Below are 22,103 nucleotides of genomic sequence, written 5' to 3'. Positions count from 1 at the left end.
GTGAACTCTGGACTGTATATAAAGAACTCTATATACAGTCAGTACCACCCACAGTGCAGAGGTCAGAGTCAGACTGTAAATTATATTTGTTTGAATGTTGGTGATGACAGAAACAGTGCAGCAACTGAAGCCTTCTTAATTTTTATCATTTGTCTTCAGTTGTTTAAATACACTGTCTGTGTCTGTTTAAATTGCAATGTCAACAACAGCAGCAGCAGCAGCAGCAGCAGCAGTGTCGCAACTGTGCTTGTTCTGAAATAACAGACTGAGTGAGTAACAAAGGGAAGCATGCTTTCCTTTGTGTTTCCTGTGTGTGTGTTTCAGCTTTGTTGGCTCTGCTCCTTTGTTGCAAGTACAATAGCGGCAGAGGTTTTTACTGTAACGCTGAATCCAGACCAGCAGAGAGCGCTGTTCAACGGTGATGGTCGATAAGGAGAAACAGGAGGAGGTCGATGGAAAGAGAGTGGAAGTTGATTGAAAAAGATGGTAGAAACATGGGGCAGATGACAGATGAACAAAACAAGCATCAATAATAGAATCGTTACAAAAGGTAAATATTATTCGGTTGTTATTGTGAAAACTGAATCATCATTTACTGTTTTAGATACTGTAACCTCACAGGTTAATATGGCCACTGATTAACAGCCCATCCCGAATATATTTCCTGATACATCTTTTATGCTGGAATACTTCCTGGGCCTTGATTTCTTATGTGAACACAGGAATTAATAACAAAAAACTGGAATATCGAACCTTTGACTAATAACACTGGCCGACCTTAACAGCTGATAAGGTGGTGAATAGAAACTTATGGAAAAGTTCTTGTACTTGAAATTCAAGTAACATTTGAATTTCTAGATTCTGGCGTTGGTTTGGACTTGTGTTGTCTTCCATTAGGATAAACTGAGAAGAATCCGTTTGCCTCCTTTGCAGTGTCTGCAGACAGCTGACGTCAATCATTGTCCAAAGCACCGATGCACATCAACCAAATGAATGACCCCATGTGAAAACACAGGCAAGAATTTGCATCATTAAGCATACACAGTGGCTACGAGTTTCTGGGACCGATTCACACACACAAACACGGTTAAACACACACATACACACAACCATAAATGCATGTGGCTGCACCAAAATTCTCATGAAATCACCAGAAAGCAGCTTGTTTTACTAAGAAGCCGAGTAACCACACCTATTATCTGGAAAACTACTCAGCAGAAATGCATGTGTCGCAGAACAATTTTCAGATTTTGACCCCAAGCTAATTGTGTTGCGCTGGTGGTTGAGGAAGATCAACAGAATTTGATATTCTGAAGAATTTCAGTGGTAAGTTATTCGATTTCTGCAGAATCTGAAACACGCCTCCTTTAAAAAAGAGATAGAGGAACAGGGTAAAAGGTTAAAGGCCACCTGAGTTGAGCTGAGCTGAAGCAGAGTTAGCCAGATGAAAGGTTGGAGGTCTTTTCATGGGCCTGTGGTCTCATGTCAGAAGGAGGTTAGCAGAACCGGGCTTCCTTTGAAAAGCAGCTGATACTTCCCCAGGGAAGGGTTGGGTTGCTTGTCGGCTCGACTGGTAGCCGGCCTTTACTGTAAATGAGACTGGAGCCGTGGTATTCTGGCTGTCCCAGTGCTGTTGCGTCTTTACGTAACAAGAGGCTTAAGAGGTGAAAGAAAGGGAAAGAGAAACAAGCTGATACAAGAGGTTAAGTGGTTAGCTACACACTGTTTTGAGCTTTTGTGTTAAGTAGCCTACTACAGGAGGAGTCTTTGCTAAATCCACATAACTTTACAAGTTTGACTCCACCATCAATTTTATGTTATTTTTTTACATATATTTTATTTAATATCATTTTCATTTCCATATGTCTGCAGAAAATAAATAAGCCAAGGATATGTTTAGTCACGGTAGTGAGCTGTAACTTTTTGGGGCGCATGACGTCTGTCCGACTACCCATTTCTCCGACCATACATTTCTTTATTTTTGCATCCATTAGTCCGACCTCCCATTTCTCCGACTTAAGTAGCCCTAACCCTTAACCTTACCCTAAACCTAACCTTAACACTGTAGAATGGGTAGTCGGAGAAATGAGCCGTCAGACTTTTGGGCAGTCAGACTGATGTAGCCTAGCCTATAGGCTACATCATTCTTCAATGGAAGAATCCGTTTGCCTCCTTTGCAGTGTCTGCAGACAGCTGACGTCAATCATAGCCCAAAGCACCGATGCACATCAACCAAATGAATGACCCCATGTGAAAACACTGGCAAGAATTTGCATCATTAAGCATACACAGTGGCTACGAGTTTCTGGGACCGATGCACACACACAAACACGGTTAAACACACGCACACATACACATGCATGTGGCTGCATCAAAATTCTCATGAGAAAGCAGCTTGTTTTACTAAGAAGCCGAGTAACCACACCTATTATCTGGAAAACTACTCAGCAGAAATGCATGTGTCGCAGAACAATTTTCAGATTTTGACCCTAAGGAGCGTTGCACTGGTGGTTGAGGAAGATCAACAGAATTTGATATTCTGAAGAATTTCAGTGGTAAGTTATTAGATTTCTGCAGAATCTGAAACACGCCTGCTTTAAAAAAGAGATAGAGGAACAGGGTAAAAGGTTAAAGGCCACCTGAGTTGAGCTTAGCCAGATGAAAGGTTGGAGGTCTTTTCATGGGCCTGTGGTCTCATGTCAGAAGGAGGTTAGCAGAACCGGGCTTCCTTTGAAAAGCTGACGTCAATCACATCAGTCCGACTGTCCAAAAGTCCGACGGCTCATTTCGACGGCTCATTTCTCACTGAGCGATTTCGACGGCTCAGTCCAACCGCTCATTTCCAGCAAGCCAGCTAGCAAAAAGTTGGGGAGCATATAGATATGCTCCCCAACTTTTTGCCAGCTGGCTTGCTGGCTTCACCTTACTCCAAATACGGTAGGCTATGTCTTATTTAACTTTTCAGAATAAAAAGCTAATCACCTGTTTGTTTGAGAGTAACCTGGGGTTTGAACGTGTAAATACCAGTTTGAGCTTGTAAGCTAATGTAGCTTCATCATATCTCGCCTGGCTTTTGTCAATGCAGAGTTTTGTTTGTTTGTTTGTTTGTTTGGTGGTTTGAAACGTTTTCAGCCCATAAACATTTACTCTCAGTTGACATAGAGTCATAGACTCTTTTCTTCTAGCAGCTAGCATTTTGTCTGTGTAGGTTTTTTGTTGTTGTTAAGTTGTGGGTAGCTACAAGCTAGCTATCTGAGCTGCCTTCAAAGTTAAAATAGAAATATTGTGGATTAATTGTGGAGTGTGATATTATGCATCTGAATTGTAATAGAGAAGAAGGGCAAAGCTTTGATTGTGTGATCTGTTTCCCACCAGCAGAAATAGCTGTTAGCTGGCAAAATAACTAACCACTTCAAAGTTAGCATGTAGCAGCAATTTGGCGGTCTGGAGCCAGGCTAAAGTTGACTGGCTTGTTAAATCAGCATATTTAAAATTTGTTTCTACATGTAGGCTATAAAAGACGAGGCTATAGTCTTATGTTGTATCTATACAATAGGACTTAGGTTAGTCAGATATGTGTTTTCCAGACCAAAGAACTTGATGTTAACCTAGCTTAGCCTACACAAGTCTTGGATAACGTCTTTCAAAAATGTACAAAAATTAAGTTGTTCTAATTATACGCAGCATTTATGTACATGGACAGTAGATGACTCTTTAGGTCTTTCTTATTTACAGTGACAGATTCACATGCAGACACAGACAGGTGGTGGTCGTGCATAGCTCCACGGCTACAACTCTGCCAGAGATGTAAGGCTACGAGTCCCACTGGGGCCAGCTGCACTACACATGATCCCGCTCATGATACTGAAAGGTGTTTGGGATAAAAGGGCTCCAGCAAATTGTTGCATGCAAACTGTAGTAGAGGCTCGGAAAGCCAAGCGTTGCATTCTCCGCGGAGTGGAAGATCACAGATACCTCCCCAGAGCAAACAGGGGGGAGTCCTCCTCAATTACTCCAGCCAGGTTCCTGTGGAAATCAGTGCCAGGGCTTGAACCATGCAGCGCTGCATACTTTTATAATAAGAGTTTAGTGCCACATGTAACAAAACAAAACATTTAAAAAAAAAACAACTTAATATCACTCTCAGAGATTAGAGGGGGGGTGTGGTGTGGTGGATGGCAGATGAAACAATCTGAATCCACCACCTGTGCCAAAAGCTTTAGGCCGGAGGATGTAGGCTGTGTGAGGTCACCCCAGCTGGCTTGACCCTTGCTGACACTGTAGTTGGCCGGTGCCCAAACTCACCAGTGGGTTCTCACATGACTGGAGAAGCAATGTGTTTTAGTAAACCTCAGGCCCTGCAGGCAAGAGGTCCAGAGACTGAGAGAGAGACTGAGAGAGAGAGAGAGAGCTCCCGCAGCATCACTTAAAGTTTGGATCCTCGGTTTTCATCTGCAGATGGAGATGATTTGTTAATCATCGGAGAAGAACACAGGATCTAGTATCTGGTGACGAGGTGAGAGGCATTTTTGAACTTTTACTATTCAAAATTTCAAAGGGTAATCCTGTTATTTTCTGTATTTCTCCGACAAAATAGTTTGAATCACTAAAGATAACAACAATTTACATGGACAACTTTGAGACAGTCATGGTATGCTCTTAAAGATTAGATTACAGTAAAGAACTGAAGATAAAGATCCTTACAAAACATTCTGTACTTTTACCAGTGATGTGAGTATTTAGATCAGAGTTTTCACAATACAGAAAAACTCAATAAACAAAATGACTGTTGTGTAAAGTTATGAGGAAAAAGTAGATTTGAGCCGGTTGACATCCTTGATGTGCTTCTAATAATTAATTTTTATGTATTTGACCAAATCTAGTTGTATTCATTGATATAGGCTACTGTAAACTGCATTCAGTTTTAATAGGCTATATATATTGTTTCTGTCATTTTTTGTTGTTTATATTGCCTTAATTATTCTGCATCTCCCTTTTTATGTGTATCTCAAATCTTTTCCCAGCCTGTGTTATCATTATGGTCAATTTTTTTTAATATTATGAATAAGTGTAGAAGCAGCATTTAATGGAAATTTTAAAACAAACAAAACACTTATATTTATATATTTGTACTTGGATAAATGCTTTTCCACAAAACGTTCCTTGGACTTTTAGTTCCTGAAACTTTCTTTTCAGGAACTAAAAGGTTCTTGTGACCTAAAGTCCAGGTAAGGGAGATTATGCAAATCACTAAATGTAGTACAACTAGTCTTAAAATTACAGATAAAACAACAAAGATTTCTTCTCAAACATATTATGCATGTTGAAAAACAAGGATCAAGAAGCAGTGTTGAGCAAAGTACTCTGGAAAAGTATTTTAGTTTAGTTATATTATTGTCATAAAGGTACTGTGTACGCTCAATCCAATGAAAAGCAGTGTGCCAGACACCTCTTCAACCCTCATCACAATAAAAAAACAAAAACAAAAACAATTAATAAGTCAAGAAATTGTAATATTAAATGTTTAATATTTAAACTGATTATGCTACTCCTTTTAAAAGTAGCAAAAATGAAATTACTGTTTTGATAACTCAATTTCAGAAGTCATTTGTTATGTTTCAAGTTATTAGGCTATTGGTTGCTCCATTCTCTTAAAAAAAAAAGGGAGAGAAAGAAAAACAAAGAGTCATTTTGAGGGTAAAAAAATGATGCCAAGGTAGTGAGCCCTGTAAAAAAAATGCTTTAATGTTTAAATAGGGTTTAATAATGAGGTCTAACATAAAAAAGAAAGAATGTAAGAAAAAATACATAATGTAAAATTTGACCCATGCCTTGTGTCTGCCCCACAGCGACAGGGAGAAGACTCTGGGCGGCTCTTTGACTTTTGTCTACAGGTCTGGGAACAGTTTTCTCCGTCTGAACAGCCGCCGCGAGCCCCCTGACAACAGACTCCAGATAAGCCCCCCCGCCTATTTTTAACTTCAGTAAAAAAAAAAATTAAAAAATAAAACACTTCTTGCAGCGCGATTGGCTCACAGGGCTATTGACGCAAAAAAGCACTAATCATCCCCGCGCTCCCATTGGTCCAGACGCCCCGTCGGCGGCTGCCACTCAAACATGACGAGCCAATCAGAGGCCGCGTTCGACCCTCGGTCCCTCCCCTTCGGCCGGTGACGCAGAGGGTCATGTGTTGTTTGTGCTCTGGCCCGTAGAGATGTGTACAGGCGGAGAAGCGAGTAGCAGCGGATTGCTAACCGAGCTAGCCGCCGCCGGATCCTCCCGATTATAGAAAACACGGCCGAGCGTGGTCATGTTGCACACGGTAGGCTTCATTTCGTGAAGGAGAGAGGAGGGGAAAAGAAAAGAAAGAAGAAAGGAAGCAAGCCCGCACTGGAATAATTACGCTGAAACGGCACAAAAAAGAAGCAGAAGGGGGGCTCGTTTTTTTTTTTTTTTTTTTTTTTTTTCTTTTTGCTTTTTTTTAAGCGGGGGGGGAGGCGGAATAACAAAGCCGGTCCAGTAGTGGAGGAAGGATTGCAAATCTGAGCCGTGCGAGTCAACCGTTAGCTGGCCTAGCTCCGCCGCCGCTGCTGCTGCCGCCGCCGCCGCCGGACTACGGAGCTTCTTCAGGAAAACAAAAAAACAAAAACACAAGGATGATGATGGGGTCTAGCCCGGCTGGTCCGCTCGGATTAGCTCGCTAGTAAAGTGACCTTTGATTGTAGCTACTCTTCTCTCTCTTCTCTGATGGCAAATTTCACGAATTACCAGGAAGGTAAGGCAGCGATGTTGATGGTTGAGTCTGCTGCTGCTGCTGCGGCCGCCAGCAGCACCGCTAACGGAGACGGTGGCGGCGGCGGCGGCTCGGTCGGGGAAACCCCTTCCCCGTTAATTAATATCGGCGGCGGAGCAGGAGGAACAGCAGCAGGAGGAGGAGGTGGAGGAGGAGGAAGCGGCTCCTCTCGTTTCCATCAACATTTACCGCCCTCTAACCACCTCCACCATCACCACCACCACCACCTCAGCTACCATCACCCGCCAAAGGATCAACAACAACAGCAGCAGCAGCAGCAGCAGCAGCAGCATCACTACCAGCTCGCTCCGCAGCAGCAGCTTTCCGGGGAAAACATCGCAGAGTCTCCGGGTAGGAAAGCCTCCTCCTCCTCCTCGTCGTCTCTCAGCCAGGTACACAGTCACACGGCCGAGGACTCCTCTGCCTCCTCCTCCTCCTCCTCGGCTGCCGTCGCCAGCAGCAGCAGCGCCAGCAACAGCAGCCATGTATACGCGGCTGTGAACGTCGTCGCCGCCAATACCTCGGACGTTGTGGATGATATTCGCAAATGTGGCTATTTGAGAAAGCAGAAACACGGACACAAGAGGTTTTTCGTGCTGCGTGCTGCCAGCCACCTGGGGCCGAGCCGCCTGGAGTACTACGACAGCGAGAAGAAATTCAGAAACAGCCTGAGATCCGCTGCTGCTGCTGCTGCCGCTGCTGCTGCTGCTGCTGCCTCCTCATCCTCCTCCTCGGCCGCCGTAGCCGTGGCCCCTTCTCCCCCGAAAAGGGTTATTTACCTCTACCAGTGCTTCACGGTGAACAAAAGGGCGGATTCCAAAAACAAACACCTCATTGCTCTTTATACCAAGGACGAGTACTTTGCCATCGTGGCTGAAAACGAGCAGGAGCAAGAGGACTGGTACGTGGCTGTCAGCGAGCTGATGAGCGAGGGCAAAAAAGGGCACTTGGATTCAGATGACCTGGACGATGGGTACGGCACGGTTACCCCCGGCACCGTGTTCAAGGAGGTCTGGCAGGTGAACGTGAAACCGAAAGGACTGGGTCAAACTAAAAACCTCACGGGCGTCTACCGGCTCTGCCTCTCCACCAAAACCATACACCTCGTAAAGCTGAACTCTGAAACGCCCTGCGTGAACCTCCAGCTGATGAACATCCGGCGATGCGGACACTCGGAGAGCTTCTTCTTCATCGAGGTCGGCCGGTCGTCCTCCATCGGGCCCGGCGAGATCTGGATGCAGGTCGACGACTCCGTTGTGGCGCAGAACATGCACGAAACCATCCTGGAGACCATGAAGGCGCTGAAGGCCTTCGCCGAGTTTCGCCCGAGGAGCAAGAGCCAGTCGTCGGGCTCGAACCCGATGCCCTTCATCACCACGCGGCGTCACCTCGGCAACCTGCCTCCGAGCCAGACCGGACTGCAGCGGCGGTCCCGGACGGAGTCGGTCGTGGGGACGCCGCCGTCGAGCAAGAGCTCCGGGGCGAGCGGCTACCGCTTCAGGACGTCCAGCGAGGGCGAGGGGACGATGAACCGGCCGTTCCGCTCCGCCACAGGAAGTCTGGTCCACCTCAACTCGGCGCGGGCGCATCACGGTCGCCCGGACGGGGGCGGAGTCGGTAGCGGCAGCATCATCAGCAGCGGCGGAAGCGGAAGCGGCGTCGCCACGGGAAACGCCGGCACGAGCACGGGCGGTGGTGGCCGCTACGTCAGAGCCATCCCGGGGTCGGCGTCCACCTACCACGCCCGCTCCGCCTCGCTCCCCGTCTCCCACTTCCCCTCGACCACGAGCCCGGTGAGCGTCTCCTCCAGCAGCGGCCACGGCTCCGTCTCCGACACCCTCACCCGCCCGTCGAGCGCCTCCATCTGCGGCTCGCCGTCCGACGGCGGCTTCAACTCCTCCGACGAGTACGGCTCCAGCCCCGGCGACTTCCGGTACTTCCGGGTGCGCAGCAACACGCCGGACTCGCTGGGCAACACGCCGCCGATCCGAGAGGAGAACTGCCTCAACGACTACATGGCGATGGGCTGGAACCGCGAGGTGTTCGGCACCGGCGGTTCCGGAAACAACAGCGGCGGCGACACGCCACGGGACGAGAGCACATCAACGACGGAAGACGAGCGCTTTTCTTCTTCGTCGTTGCGGAGGAGGACGCACTCGTTCACCAGACCCGGCGGCGGGGCGACCGGCGGCTCTGGAGTGGCGGTCTACCAGAAGATGACGCAAACCAACTTCTCGTTGGAGGAGGGGTCGGACGTGGCGTTGCCGTTCGGGAGCGGGCTGCTCCGCGGCGGTCCGTCCTCCTCCTCCTCCTCGCTCCGCTCCGACTACAGCTCCTGCTCCGAGCACAGCCAGCAGAGCCGTCCCTCCACGCTGTCCCGGACCGAGGCCGGCGGCGGCGAGCGCCCCTCCCCCCTCTCCTCCTCCTCCCTCTCCGCCAAGGAAGACAGCGGCTACATGCCCATGATGTGCGGCGTGGCTGCGTCGCCGCGGGACACGCCCCCCGACTACATGCCTATGCAACCCAGCCCCTACTCGCAGCATCACGTCTCCCACTCGCCGCAGTTCCACAGCCCGGCGTTGTCCGCCCGCTCGGCGCACCCCCACCTCCAGTCGCAGTCCTCCACAGACTCCCACGGTTACATGATGATGCTCCCGGGCGGCGGCGGTACCTCCCCCTCCCCGGTGCAGGCGTCCCTCAGCCCGCACAGCAGCTCCAGTTTGGCCGGCGCCAGCGGGAGCGACAGTATAGCAGAGAGACCGGAGAACGGGGAGTATATGGACATGTCGTACAGCGGCGGCGGTGGCGGCGGACGCAAGCTGTCAAACGAAGGGAGCGGCGGCGGCGGCGGGTATTACACACCGGGGACACCTGAGAGCACGCCAAAGTCTTACAGCCCGTATTTCTCGCTCCCTCGCTCCTACAAAGCCCCGACCAGAGAGCGGGACGAGAAGGAGTACGGCGAGTACGTTCCCATGAGTTCTCCTGCCAAGCCGGTGTATTCGTCCGTCATGTCGACACCGGAGAGGAGGGTCGGGGCAGGAAGTAGTGCCGCCTCCTCCACCCCCTCTCACCCACCCCCGCCTTACGGAGCTCACCACACGACCGCGGCGGCGATGGCCGACCGGCGCATCGTGAGGCCAAACCGCCTCCCGCTCGGTCGGAGGAGTTTCCACGGCCCGCTGCGGGTTAGCGAGCCCACCACAGCGTCCGCGGGCACCTCGACTTCTATCGCTGCCGGGGGCCCGTCGGAGCGGGAGGGGCCGTCCAGCCCCGGCGAGTACATCAACATCGAGTTTGGCGATCACTACCCCCACCAACAGCAGCCCCCCGCCTACCCGCACTCTGCTCAAGACGAAACGCCTTCCATGGCGTCCGGTGACCCCCGCCACTCCTCGCCGCAGCTACAAACGCAAACGCACCAGGACTACATGAGCGTGGAGGTGGCGGCGGCGGATCTGCAGGACGGCGCCGGATGTCTGGGTAAGAACCACCAGGCGTCGGCGTCGTCGCCGCGGCCGAGCCTCGTCGCCCCGTGGAACCCGCCCAGCTACATCCGACCACTGGCGAGTAACGCCGCGGCGCTGGCTTCCCCCGCCACCGCCGGGGGTCACTGGAGGTCGATGGGCGGGGACGACTACACGGACATGACGTTCAACCTCAGCAGAGGCGAGCGGACGCAAACGAGCCCCACGGCGATGCTGCAGCACCTCTGTGTGATAGAGGGGCGCTACGGCCACGCCGCCGCCTCCCCGTCGTCCATCTCCCCGCCGCCCCTCCCCCCGTCGAGTCCGGGCGGTCGGGCACCGCCGCCGCTGCCGCCAACGACGCTGACGCAGCAGCTGCTGGAGCCTAAGGTGGTCCGAGCCGACCCCCAGGGCAGGAGGAGACACAGCTCGGAGACGTTCTCCTCCACCTCCTCCACCAATTCGACCCCGTCTGGAGGAGGTCTCGGTGGCGGCGGCGGCTCCTCCTCGTCCGCAGCCCCCCACGCCACGCTGGCGAGCACCGCAGCCCCCAACGGATCTTACCTAACGGAGGGTCAGGCTTCCAGATGGGCCAGCTCGGCGTCCTTCGACAGCGTGTGGATGTCCGTGGAGGGTCTCGGGGACTCGCCGGCTCACCACGCTCCGACACGAGCCATGGAGATGGGCGCCGCCAACACCAACGCCGCCGGCGCCGGGACCTCCACGGGAGCAGGTGCCAGTCGAATGTGCAGAAACATGTCTGTGGGCTACCAGAACGGCCTGAACTACATTGCCTTGGAGCTGCGGGACGACGGGAGCAACATGGGAGCCGCCGTGACGCCGGGAGCCGGTAGCAGCAACGTGAGCTCGGCGGCGGCAGCAGTGGGGACGGTGCCTCTGCCGGAGAACGGCGCCTACGCCAGTATCGACTTCACCAAATCTGATGGAGTCACCGCAACAAATAAGGGTGAGTGTGAGTTCTTCATAATCGTGTTTGCAGGGATCCAGACTAACTTTTCTTTTTACTAACAGCTCAGTTTCCTCCAACTTAAAACTTTAGGAGCACAAGGAGAAACTTTAGGGGTGCACACTGTAAACCGACCTGCAAGGCGAATATTCACATTTCCTTTTCATTCATGATCCTCAAACACATTGTGGTCTGACACCTGTAATGACAGATTCCACGTTCTTTGAGTCGTCCCTTCCACGTTTCACCAAAACAAACAAAAAAACAGAAAATTTACTGGTTGCAGGATGCCCCTAAATGTGGACATTTTGCCCCTAAAATTAGAGACGGTGCAAGTAAGCAACCATTAAATTTGCTTTTTTATTATACAGTGGTGAAACATGGAAGGGGCGACCCGAAAACCTTGAATCTGTCATTAAAGGTGTCAGATCAATGTGTGTGAGGATCCTGAATGAAAAGGAAAGGTGAATATTTGCTTTGCAAGTCACGGCTCCAGACTAACTCTAACTTTTTTTTAAATAGGTGCACAGTGTCCCACAACTTAAAACTTTAGGAGCACATGCAGAAACTTTAGGGGTGCACACTGTAAACCGACCTGCAAGGCGAATATTCACATTTCCTTTTCATTCATGATCCTCAAACACATTGACCTGACACCTGTAATGACAGGTTACAGATTCTTTGAGTCGCCTCTTCCACATTTCACTAGTGTAAAAAAACAGCAGCAAAAAAACAGCAAACTTCCTGGTTGCAGATGCGCAAGTAGATGAAAAATGTACTTACACCGTCTCTTTTAGGGTTTGAGACGTTAAATTTGAGACGTGCAAATACATTTTTCATCTACTTGCGCATGTGCAATCAGGAAGTTTGCTGTTTTTGGTTTTTTTACACTTGTGAAATGTGGAAGGGACAACTCAAAAACTCTGTAATCTGTCATTGCAGGTGTCAGTCCAATGTGTTTGAGGATCATGAATGAAAAGGAAATGTGAATATTCGCCTTGCAAGTTGGTTTACTGTGTGCACCCCTAAAGTTTCTGCATGTGCTCCTAAAGTTTTGAGCTGTGGGACACTGTGCTCCTATTTAACAAAAAAGTTAGAGTTAGTCTGGAGTCCTGACTTGCAAAGCAAATATTCACCTTTCCTTTTCATTCATGATCCTCACACACATTGACCTGACACCTGTAATGACAGGTTACAGAGTTTTTGAGTTTCGTCAGTGTTACAAAACATAACAAAAACAGCAAATTTACTGGTTGCACATCAGGGCTCCAATCTGCCCCTAAATGTGGACATTTTGCCCCTAAAATTTGAGACGGTGCAAGTAAGTTTTTCATTTTCTTGCGAATCTTGCGAACTAGTGAAACATGGAAAAGACAACTCAAAAACCTTGAATCTGCCATTACAGGTGTCAGGCCACAATGTGTGTGAGGATCATGAATGAAAAAGGAAAGTGAATATTTGCTTTGCAAGTCAGGGCTCCAGACTCAGTCTAACTTTTTTTAAATAGGAGCACAGTGTCCCCCAACTTAAAACTTTCGGAGCACATGCAGAAACTTTAGGGGTGCACACTGTTAAACGACTTGCATTCACATTTCCTTTTCATTCATGATCCTCAAACACAGTGGCCTGATACCTGTAACGACAGATTCCATGTTCTTTGAGTCGTCCCTTCTAGGTTTCACCAAAACAAACAAAAAAACAGCAAATTTACTGGTTGCACATGCACAGGTAGATGAAAAACTTACTTGCACTGTCACATATTTTAGGGGCAACGTGTCCACATTTAGGTTCAATCTGGAGTCTTGAGTTTGGCAAAATGATTTCCTTGTTTTGTGTGATGGGAACAAGCTTTTCAAAGTGTTTTTTTTTCCTCATTGAAATCCAAAAAAACCACACACACCCCCCTCCTCTTCTCTCCTCTCCTCTCACCCAAGTGCTGCAAGCTATTATTAGCCACATTATATCAATTTGCACCCTCCTCTAGTTGAATCTATTTTGGAATCGAGCCTGTGATCTCCCTGACAAGGCTGCGTTCAGGCGCGTCGAGCAAGCCAGCCGTTGTCTTTTTTTTTTTTTTTTGTTGAAGGCATCTATCTGTCCAGGGAGCTGAAGTCTCCTCCACTGCATGCTTACAGGAAGTGGCACCAATATGTGGTTCATTTTGAGGTCTGAGTGTGTTGTGTTGTGTGGTTGTGTGTGTGCCAGCCGACTGGTAGACGATTAGCTTTCGTGAATGAACGGAGGTTTATCTGAGGTCAAGTGTGGACTGAATCACCCAAAGAGAGGGCCCTGGCTTCCTGTCTTTGTAGCTGCTGGTGTCTCTCTGAGCCTGTCTGAGCATGTGCCGCCTGTTTTCTTTGTGTCAGCATGAACTGTAGGCTGTGTGTTTGTGTGTGTGTGTGTGCTAATGTGTGGGTGTTTGTGTGTTTAAACATCTCTTTTTTCTTGCTTTCTTTCTTTTTTTTTTATTCTGCTGCGAGCCTGTCACTTGAGACACTTTTTATACACCTTTTAGAAAAAAAAAAAAAAGAATATTTATACCAAACATGGAAGAATCCAGCGCCAGCAGGAGCAGCAGCAGCTACTATGATGGCAAAACACACGAGACGCCTCACACTGCTGGAGCCGGCAGTAGTGTTTGTGTTTGGTCTTTTTTTCTTTTTCTTTTTTTTTGAGGTTGTAGTTTAGTTTGTAGAGCTGTCACACATGGTTTTCTCAGTTAATTCTTTAGACTATAACAAATCCAAAAATGCAGTTTCCTTGAGCCCGAGGCGACTTCTCTGAACAGTTTTGATCTGAAAATATGGAATTTATCATCATATATGACAAGAAGTTAATGTTTTTTTTAGGTAAACGAACGAATTAAATTCTTCCTGTTTACAATAATTTGTATCTGATGCTCCAGAGGTTAAAATATACCTGTTATACCTAGGGTTTGACTGCTCCAGTGTTTGTTTTATTTTGTTTGAAATAAGTTGTGACCTGTTGACCTTAGTTATACCTGTACTCACACACACACTCACCTCTGCAGCTGCTTTGTAGTTGTGATTTACAGAAGACGCTGCCTGAACTTGTGCTGCATCGGTCGGAAACAAAAAGAAAAAAGAAAGAAATTGAGAGTCGACGTTTAAAAAAAAAAAAAAATCATTAGGATCTCAAACGCTTCAAGAGAAACTTTATTTGTGAAACTAAAACCCCGAGTTCAATAGTTTCCACTCAGTTGAATCAGCAGCAGTCTGAGGTGTTGGTCGTCTTCTCTCCCTGCTCCCTGCACTTTTTTTTGTCGTTTTTCTTATCTTGTTTTTAATATCTAAGATGATGATGATGATAAAATGATTTTTCAAAAGTTAAGTCTGAAAACTCGCTCATTTGTTTTGGCCAACTGTCAAAACACACAAAGTTTTTCAAAATAAGAGTCTTGAGAAACATATCGACTCATCGTTCTTTTTTTTTTTACTTGGCAAATGATCAGCTATTAAACGGTTACAAATAGTTTTTTTTCCCCCTATGCATCAACTTATTGAGTAATGAGATCATTATTTTAGCTTTATACAGCGATTTATCTGTTAATATAAACACAAAACTGATGATGTCATCTTTTAGAATGTTGTCGAGGGCGTCTCCGTGGCAACGGAACACTCGATCAGTTGCTGACAAAGCAAAACAATGTTGAGACACATTTCAGCTACCTGTTATTCAAGGAAGTGAAATTGCAGCTCCTGTGATTTTTGGGACACTTACCTCAGTTACTTTGAGATTTTTTGATTAAAATGTGTTTTAATGTGCAGCTTTTATTTAAATTCTTCAAATAATGTGTAAAATAAAGTGAAGTTTTGCCGTTTGTGCAGCTGTGTGCGTTGTATAGGCGTACGAATAGGTTGGTAAGAGGTTTAGTACAAAAGGAAAATGCTGTTTTGATGAGGTAGATAATGCTATAACTGGAAAAAGTCATTGTTTAGGTCGGCTGTGCGTAATAAACAACGCAAACTGTTGCTTTATGTGGTTTTTACCCATCAACACGTCCTGTTGTAACATCCAGACTTGGACACAGATGTAGAAGCAGACCAGATGTGTTCATGTGTGTGTGTGTTTCAATCATGTTGTAACTCAGATATCCGCTGAAAAAAATATTTGTTCATGGACCATTTATTGAGTCACTGAGTTATTAAAGTTACACAGGTAACAGTTAGCCCGGCTAATTTACCATAACCATGACTAATAATTACAAAAACGTGCACACAGAAATAGTAATGTTTGTCCAATCATTGGTTTTATAGACTTTACAAACATCAGATTAGTCTAAATGGGGATAGTGAGGTGAAAAATGAGATATATAGCGAAACTCTTGTCTGTCACTATTGTTCTCATGCTGGTTTTCTACCCAGAAGTAGTTGTAAACAACAAGGAGATTTGTTCTATAGGTTGCTCAGTTGGTTTGCGAACAATGTAGTACCAAAGGAAAATGCTGTTTTGATGAGATAGATAATGCAATAACTGGAAAAAGTCATTGTTTAGGTCGGCTGTGCGTAATAAACAACGCAAACTGTCGTTTAAACGCGCTTTAATATGTGGTTTTTACCCATCGACACGTCCTGTTGTTGTAACATTCAGACTTGGACACAGATGTAGAAGCAGACCAGATGTGTTCGTGTGTGTGTGTGTGTGTGTTGTCTGTAGTCTAGTGAGATAATTAGGATGTGAACCACAGGATGACACAGATGATGAGTGTGTTGTGTGTGTGTGTGTGTGTGCACATTAAGACGTGTGCTGCTGCTGCTGAGCTTCGGTCTACGGTCGAGGATCAGGAGGATGTTTTGACTCCGTTCTCAGTCCTCCACTTCCTCTTTCATCATCTCCCTCTCCCTCTCTCTCTCTCTTTCACCCACTCGTTCCCTCTTAGATTCGCTCCTCGCTGCTCGTCCCCTCACTTCCTCTCTCTCTCGCTGCCCGTGTGTGTATGTGTATGTGTGTGTGTGTGTGTGCGAGCATGAGTCAGGATTCTCTGCGAGCGCCGACTCCGACTGACTCATTTGTTTATCGTGGTGCTGAACGGAGATGAAAGAGCTTGTGTGTGTGTGTGTGTGTGTGTGTGTGTGTGTGTGTGTGTGTTAAATCTACACTGCTGAATCTGTGCCTGCGAGCACAGGAGATCAACTGACACTCAAAGCGCTCAAGCACGTCCTATTGTGCGTGTTTGTCCGTCTGTCTGTCTGTGTGTGTACTTTTGTTTTCGGCCGCTGCCAGCAGGTTCATTAAGCATTCGTGTGTGTGTTTGTGTGTTTTTTTATATATATATTTGTGTGTGTGTTTGTGTTGGTTCATGCAGTTCAAGGTAACGTTCAGTAATGTTAAGCCGTACCTATACTCTACTGTGTTTACAGTCTTCGCTCAGCATCTAGTAGGTGTGTAGGCGTGTGTGTGTGTGTGTGTGTGTGTGTACGCACTGAGTCATGGCAGGCAGGCAGCCCTTTGATGTGGCTCTGTAATTGCGGTGGCGGCGGTGGCAGCGGGCGGCGGCATGTCAAGGCAACACAGCGGGGCCGAGAGGAAACGCATCATCATCACTCAGGAATGCGACTTCCTCTCAGCTGCGGTGTCGAGCTGATAGAAGCAGCACACCTGGATCCTTGACCTGCAGGAGGAGACGGGCCGCGCTCCTCCGTCTCCGTCCAGCTGTCAGGGGGAAAAAAAACTCTGAGATGAAACGTGGCGCGAGATATTAAATTAGAAGAGTTAACATCACTGAGACGTAACCTCACCTGTTGAAAAAGGAGAAACAAGACGATAAAACTATGTGAAAACGATAAAGTAATCATCTCTATGTTGAAGTTAACAGTCTGTTTTCCGACTTTAAAAACACTTTTATTAGCAGTTTAATAGACACGAGTTGTAAACTTAAGATTCCCCGTGTTGTTGAACCAGCTGTTGAAAACATAAAGATAAAGATTTACTGTCATGTTTGGCAAAGAAAAGCAGCAAATATTTAGGTTACTTTGCTAAAATATTGAGTTATTTATCAAAAATGCTGCAGATGAATTTTGTATCCATCATATTGACGGTTCAGCCTATCAATAATCAGCATTTACCAGGGTTGTAGATATGATTTATTTCCTTATTCCCCCTGTTTGTGTCCATGTTGACCTATGAATATTATATATATCGATGAATTTCTTTACTTTTATAAGAGACAAATTGAAGGAATTTCACCAAATGTATAAGTGGAAACAATAAAGCCCCCTTTTACACTGATTAACAAACTGACAAACACCTAATATCTGGTTTTTATTGGCAATGGAAACAGATGGCTACGCTGCACATAGGGATAAAAAAAAAATAAAAAAAGAGTGCGCTGCAGCTTCATGATAAGTTGTAAAGACGCACACAGTTGTTTTAGAGGTAAATACAGAGACTGCTTGCTGAAAAACTGCCCCCCGTTCTGTTATTATCTCATAGCGTGGTGAATGTGCAGGTCACAACTTGGAGTTGTTGGATTGTGTATTTCATGAGTTTGATGAGGGAAACCAAGAAATCCCATTAGCCTCCGTAGCGTAGCTCTGAGCAGCTCACGGCTCTGCTCCGCCGTTCTAAAAATAGCTTGCACCGACAATTAAAGGTAACAAACCTACTGCTATGACTATAGGGATTATGGCAATGGGTCAATTTGCCAAAATGTTGAACTATCCCTGTAAGGCTTGAAGCTATCTTTATGTTTCTCCTGCTTTCACTTCAAACCCTCAATGGTCATCAGCCTTAAAATAAAAATGTGGTCATCACTTGGCCTCCGTAGTGTTGTGGTGTCACAACAAGGAGACCACGGGGACGGAGAATGAGTCGGTTACATTTGATAAGACGTGTTTATCAGGAAACACTCTGAACTCTTTCTGCCCTTTCTGCTTCTCAAAATGATTTTATAATGTGACTCAGAAGTTATTTATAGATCGATTGTTGTAACTGACGATAATGAAGCTGTGGTCGATAATAAAATCAGATCTTTTCAGTGTTTTTTTGCTGAGCCACAGGCGGTCGTTCCCGTTTCACCGGACGCATTTAGGAAGAAGAGAGAGATAGAGAGAAAAAAAAATAAAAGAGACGTCTTTAATTCGGGGATTTCTCTGTTTTGGTTTGTTTTGAAAGAGTCCAGCTGAGAGAGAGAGTGAGTAACAGTTTGGAGCGGCGCCACGTCTCGATGTAGATGCACATTTATGGACTGTGTGTGTGTAACGTCTCTGCTGCTGCTGCTGCTGCTGCTGCTGCTGCAGGCTTTTCTTATCATAGAGACAGTGACTCGTCGGTGAGTCACGCCGATGTCTGCTCTGTGTTGTGTTTATGGGGAGCGTCTTGTGTCGATGCCAGAGCGACGGCTCCTCCTCGCACTTTCCCAACGCCCGCTCGCTAGATGATGGAGGAGGAGGAGGAGGAGGTTCCTCGTATTGTAAACACAACGCTCGGACATAAATGTTTGATACCGTCATTGTATTTTAAAGAAGGTTCAGGGTTCAAACCCAGAGGACTTTCAGTGTAGAGTACAGTTTCAGTCCGTGTATATTAGGTTAATTTGTAACTGTGAATGAACCTAAGGTGTGAATGTGAGAGTCCGAGGTTGTGTGCAGTTGATGGTAATTAATTTTTAAGCCATAATGACACAAACTGTCTAAGTCCAGTGAAGATTTGCTGCTTTTCTCGGCATCAAATCAGTGTAAATCAATAATTTTGTGTTTTTTTTGTGGAGGTTCAGTCAGGAGAAGAAGGCATCAGTTTGGAGAAAGTTGATCAGCGTTTTGTAGCGAAAGTAAGTCAGTAGGTTAATCAATCATGGAGATAATCAGAAACACAGGGAAGATGTGAACAAGCGTCGTCCGCTCCGGCATTTTAACACTTAAGAACACACGTCACGGACACTGGACATGTGTAAGTCGGTGTTAACAGGAAGCAGATCATCTTCTAGAATTAAAAATGCAGAATTTAATGGTACACCTGACACAGGTCTGGTGAAGGTGTAGGTGTATGATCAAAGTGCCGCAACTGGACACTACTGCAAACCAATCAGAGCAACGATCCAGAGAGAGGACGCATGCATTGGACGGAAAATGCGATTTTTCTAGTTTTGCATGCAGGACCGATGGCGTCTTAAAGGGATAGTTCACCCAAAATTCAAATTTCACTCATTATCTACTTACCCTCAATTCGACTAAGGGCTGGGAGAATTTTCAGAGTCCTCCATGCCTTTTCTGAGTTACGGGGGGGTCCGCGCAGCAGTATTTGTCCATATAATAGATGTGAATGGGGCTCACTTTTCTTCGTCCAAAAAGACACACCAAAAAACATCCAAATACCACCACACTGCTCGTCTGTAATGTCCCTCTTGTATTGAAGCCCCGACATGAGAAATTGTGACACAGGAAGAGCAGTGAACTGAGACACTGGGAGCTTCCGCTACAAACAAGCTTAAAATATAGACTTATTTAATTTTCGGATCTGCAAAGAGAGAAATGAAATCGCTGGCAGGTTCAGCTGGGTTCATCCAGCAGCTGCTTGCAAAGACAACTAGAAAATTTCCTCTCGGGAAATTTTGAATGGGCCACGGGAGCTACTGCGGGTTGTGCCATCTCTGTCAACATGGGAATCAAACCCACGATCTTAAGGTCAAGACAGAGCTGATCAGACAGACACATGATCATCTTTCTATAAGCACTGATATGGAGGAGCTGTAACCACATTAGGTTACCTGTGTGTGTGTGTGTGTGTGTGTGTGTGTGTGTGTGTGTGTGTGTGTGTGTGTGTGTGTGTGTGTGTGTGTGTGTGTGTGTGTGTGTGTGTGTGTGTGTGTGTGTGTGTGTGTGTGTGTGTGTGTGTGTGTGTGTGTGTGTGTGTGTGTGTGTGTGACTGTAATCACATGAAGCTGGCTCTAGAGTCTGTGTGTGTGTGTGTGTGTGTGACTGACTTGTCACATAGTTAGTTAGTAGCTGCATCCTGTGTCAGTCTGATTTAGCTGTGTCTGTGTTTATAAACATTTAAACGAGCGCCAGGTGGATTGTTTATGAAGTTAACGAGCTCTGGCCTGAGGATCAAAGAGGTTACCACGGCGATAGGGGCCCCCGCAGGCTGATACAGACAGAAACGTGGAGAAAAACAGCCATTTTCTGCCTCTAAACCGGCCTCACAATTAGGCTTAGCATGACAAAACGGTAACTCCTATCAGAACAAAACACAGATCAACGTTGCTCTAAGGACTTACTGAAAATTTCGGTACGATTTGGTGTTTCTACAGTAAATATTTTGGCGACGCTGGCAGTTTTAAAACATCAGGCCGTTCTGCTCCTCTCAGAAAATATTTGTATTGGACTCAATGAGGAGCAGAGACAGACGTGGCCGCACTCAGAGGCTGATTCTGTCAATTCTGTAAGTCTCTCTGATATTTTGAGCACATGACATGAGAGATAACAAGTTTGTCTTACAAATTCTGAAAAAATTATGTCTGTAGAGTGTAAATTGTGGCCGTGGTGGCAATTTATCCAGAAAAAATACAGAATGTTTCTTCACTCTCTCCCACTCTAACCGATGATGTCACGCACTCTGACACGAACATTCTATGCAATACACACCCATTATAAACTCATAATTTCTCCAAAAATGATCATGGTCATTGATCAGGGATTGATCAAAAACTATATGACCTATCAAAACGTGGAGTAATACGACAATACACAAGACTTGTGTCTACTGTTTAAAGTTTAAATGGAGTCTCTAGGTGAAAGTATGCCTGAGCATTAGACTTTTGTTAAACTCCAATGATTGGTCTTTTTCGGTCTTTTTTTTTCGCCCGTCCCATTGACTTACATGCAAAATTTTTGCGCAGTTTTTCGCGACTACGTCGCGAAAAATTCGTAAACTGTTGAGAAAAGTAATAGCACAGCGATCCCGATCAGGACGCACGTTTTGATATATAATATATCAAAACGTATCAAAACGTATATATAATATATATAGTAGCACATCGAAAATCGGCCGGAAGTGGAAAAATAATAATAATAACTAGAAAATTTCCTCTCGGGAAATTTTGAATGGGCCACGGGAGCTACTGCGGGTTGTGCCATCTCTGTCAACATGGGAATCAAACCCACGATCTTAAGGTCAAGACAGAGCTGATCAGACAGACACATGATCATCTTTCTATAAGCACTGATATGGAGGAGCTGTAACCACATTAGGTTACCTGTGTGTGTGTGTGTGTGTGTGTGTGTGTGTGTGTGTGTGTGTGTGTGTGTGTGTGTGTGTGTGTGTGTGTGTGTGTGTGTGTGTGTGTGTGTGTGTGTGTGTGTGTGTGACTGTAATCACATGAAGCTGGCTCTAGAGTCTGTGTGTGTGTGTGTGACTGACTTGTCACATAGTTAGTTAGTAGCTGCATCCTGTGTCAGTCTGATTTAGCTGTGTCTGTGTTTATAAACATTTAAACGAGCGCCAGGTGGATTGTTTATGAAGTTAACGAGCTCTGGCCTGAGGATCAAAGAGGTTACCACGGCGATAGGGGCCCCCGCAGGCTGAGACAGACAGAAACGTGGAGAAAAACAGCCATTTTCTGCCTCTAAACCGGCCTCACAATTAGGCTTAGCATGACAAAACGGTAACTCCTATCAGAACAAAACACAGATCAACGTTGCTCTAAGGACTTACTGAAAATTTCGGTACGATTTGGTGTTTCTACAGTAAATATTTTGGCGACGCTGGCAGTTTTAAAACATCAGGCCGTTCTGCTCCTCTCAGAAAATATTTGTATTGGACTCAATGAGGAGCAGGGACAGACGTGGCCGCACTCAGAGGCTGATTCTGTAAGTTCTGTAAGTCTCTCTGATATTTTGAGCACATGACATGAGAGATA

At 46.4% G+C, this 22,103-nt stretch overlaps 1 protein-coding gene across 1 annotated transcript in view; it reads left to right on the top strand.

Annotated features, from left to right (window-relative positions):
* Positions 1–6,483: 6,483 nt before the first annotated feature.
* The window catches only part of irs4b (insulin receptor substrate 4b), a 26,989-nt gene continuing 11,369 nt past the window's right edge, over positions 6,484–22,103 (top strand). Inside the window, exon 1 of the mRNA XM_085806340.1 lies at positions 6,484–11,227. Within this exon, the coding sequence (XP_085662466.1) occupies positions 6,748–11,227 (4,480 nt within the window). The 5' untranslated portion in view covers positions 6,484–6,747. The remainder of the gene's footprint in view (positions 11,228–22,103) is intronic.

Source organism: Trachurus japonicus, chromosome 18, assembly GCF_045865225.1.
Source record: "Trachurus japonicus isolate A0001 chromosome 18, Traja_1.0".
Taxonomy (NCBI): Eukaryota; Metazoa; Chordata; class Actinopteri; order Carangiformes; family Carangidae; genus Trachurus; species Trachurus japonicus.
Note: the sequence above shows the minus strand (reverse complement) of the source record. Positions and strands in the feature narration are given on the sequence as shown.